This window comes from Cyprinodon variegatus, unplaced genomic scaffold (assembly GCF_000732505.1).
Source record: "Cyprinodon variegatus isolate N-32 unplaced genomic scaffold, C_variegatus-1.0 Scaffold398, whole genome shotgun sequence".
Taxonomy (NCBI): domain Eukaryota; kingdom Metazoa; phylum Chordata; class Actinopteri; order Cyprinodontiformes; family Cyprinodontidae; genus Cyprinodon; species Cyprinodon variegatus.
The window spans coordinates 399,836-401,274 of record NW_015150851.1 but is presented as its reverse complement, the minus strand read 5'-3'; the positions used below and the strand labels follow the sequence as shown (position 1 = coordinate 401,274).

At 36.6% G+C, this 1,439-nt stretch overlaps 1 protein-coding gene across 1 annotated transcript in view; it reads left to right on the top strand.

The window, feature by feature from the left end:
• LOC107092873 (chromosome unknown open reading frame, human C16orf62) overlaps window positions 1-1,439 on the top strand; it is a 17,727-nt gene that overhangs the window by 11,945 nt on the left and 4,343 nt on the right. Inside the window, 1 exon segment of the mRNA XM_015387561.1 lies at window positions 162-357. Coding sequence (XP_015243047.1) covers window positions 162-357 — 196 coding nt within the window.

Sequence of the window (1,439 nt, the reverse complement as noted above, 5' to 3'; positions counted from 1 at the left end):
TTTGGAGAGGTGCAGCAGAGTGTCTGCGGAAGGAGCGAGGACGTCTCTGCGTTCACTGCGACACACGCAGACCTCATTTCAAAGTATAAATCAGCCATTACCCTGCAGTCCATGTGTGTGTGAACGCAGGCGGAGTGTTTAACCCTTTGTTTGTCCTGCAGTGCTCTGACTCTGGAGGACGAGAAACGATCTTTGGCCGTGCTGATCACCGGCTTTATCCGCATGGTGAGACTTCTCAGCTTTTGGATAAAGTGGATTTATGTCTCTAGAAACCTTGGATGGAACAAAGGTGTTAATAATGGAGGCAGCGCTGCTTCATATTTGCTTTTTTATTTGAATGAAATCAGGCCTGACCTTAGGACCTCATCATAAATCATAAAGTTGAATGATTGGCTCAAAGTGAGGAGGCCGGTTTTCTCCTTTATGTAGATAAAAATGTTAAATCTCCTTTAATCAGGGAAATGAGTCCGATCGGATCTGTCCATCGTTAAACAATGTTAAAATCATTACTGGGCTGGACCATAAATCTGAATCAATAGAAAATACATCCAGTAGCTCCTCTGAACTCAGAAACACATGGCATTCTGGGAGATGTAGGCAGAGGAGATGATTAGCATCCTGCAGCCAAAATAGGCAATGTTGGTATGGAGTGAATTTTGCTTCAATATTAAAGAATTTGTAAATTGAAATAAAAAGATAAATTCATACCAGAAATAAAACATTAAAAACATTTGAGATAAACTTCACCGTTTTCTCAAACGACTGTATTAAATAGTTTTCATAGACTATATTTTCATTTTGTTTGAGTTGAAAGAATTTCAAATTTTACTTCTTTTCACTTCAAGCCCATTTAAAATAGTTACAAACATCCATCCATGCAGACCAATAGGAATGCATCTCCAGAGAATGTGAAAAATTAAATTCAAATTTGAAAAAAAAAAACCAGATAAAACATAAAGATGAAAACAATGCAATATGTAATCTTTTTTTAGAGGAAGTTTTCCAAAGTTTAATTTCTTAATTGAATGTTTTTTTGAAAATGGAAATAAATTCCCTCCATAGTAGGGCTGAAAATGTTCAGAAGAAGAATAAATCTTGTGTTATTACTTCCATGGTTCTAGATGGGGGCCTACAGGGGCCCGTGCCCCTGTCGAACCTGACCCGTTTACTGATTACATAATACTACATTAATTTCTGATGACGATATACACTGACAGAGAAACCATAACTCATTGATCTCTCGGATCACTGTCAGTTTTTACCTTTAGATTAGATTAGATTTTTTAGATTAGAAGTAAACTTTATTGTCATTACACAGGTACAAGGCAACAAAATGCAGTTTAGTCTAACCAGAAGTGCAATAGCAGCAAGTGCAGAATAAATAATGGTTCTATAAATACAGGACATGGGTTTCTACTGAATAAGTATAGAGATGAATA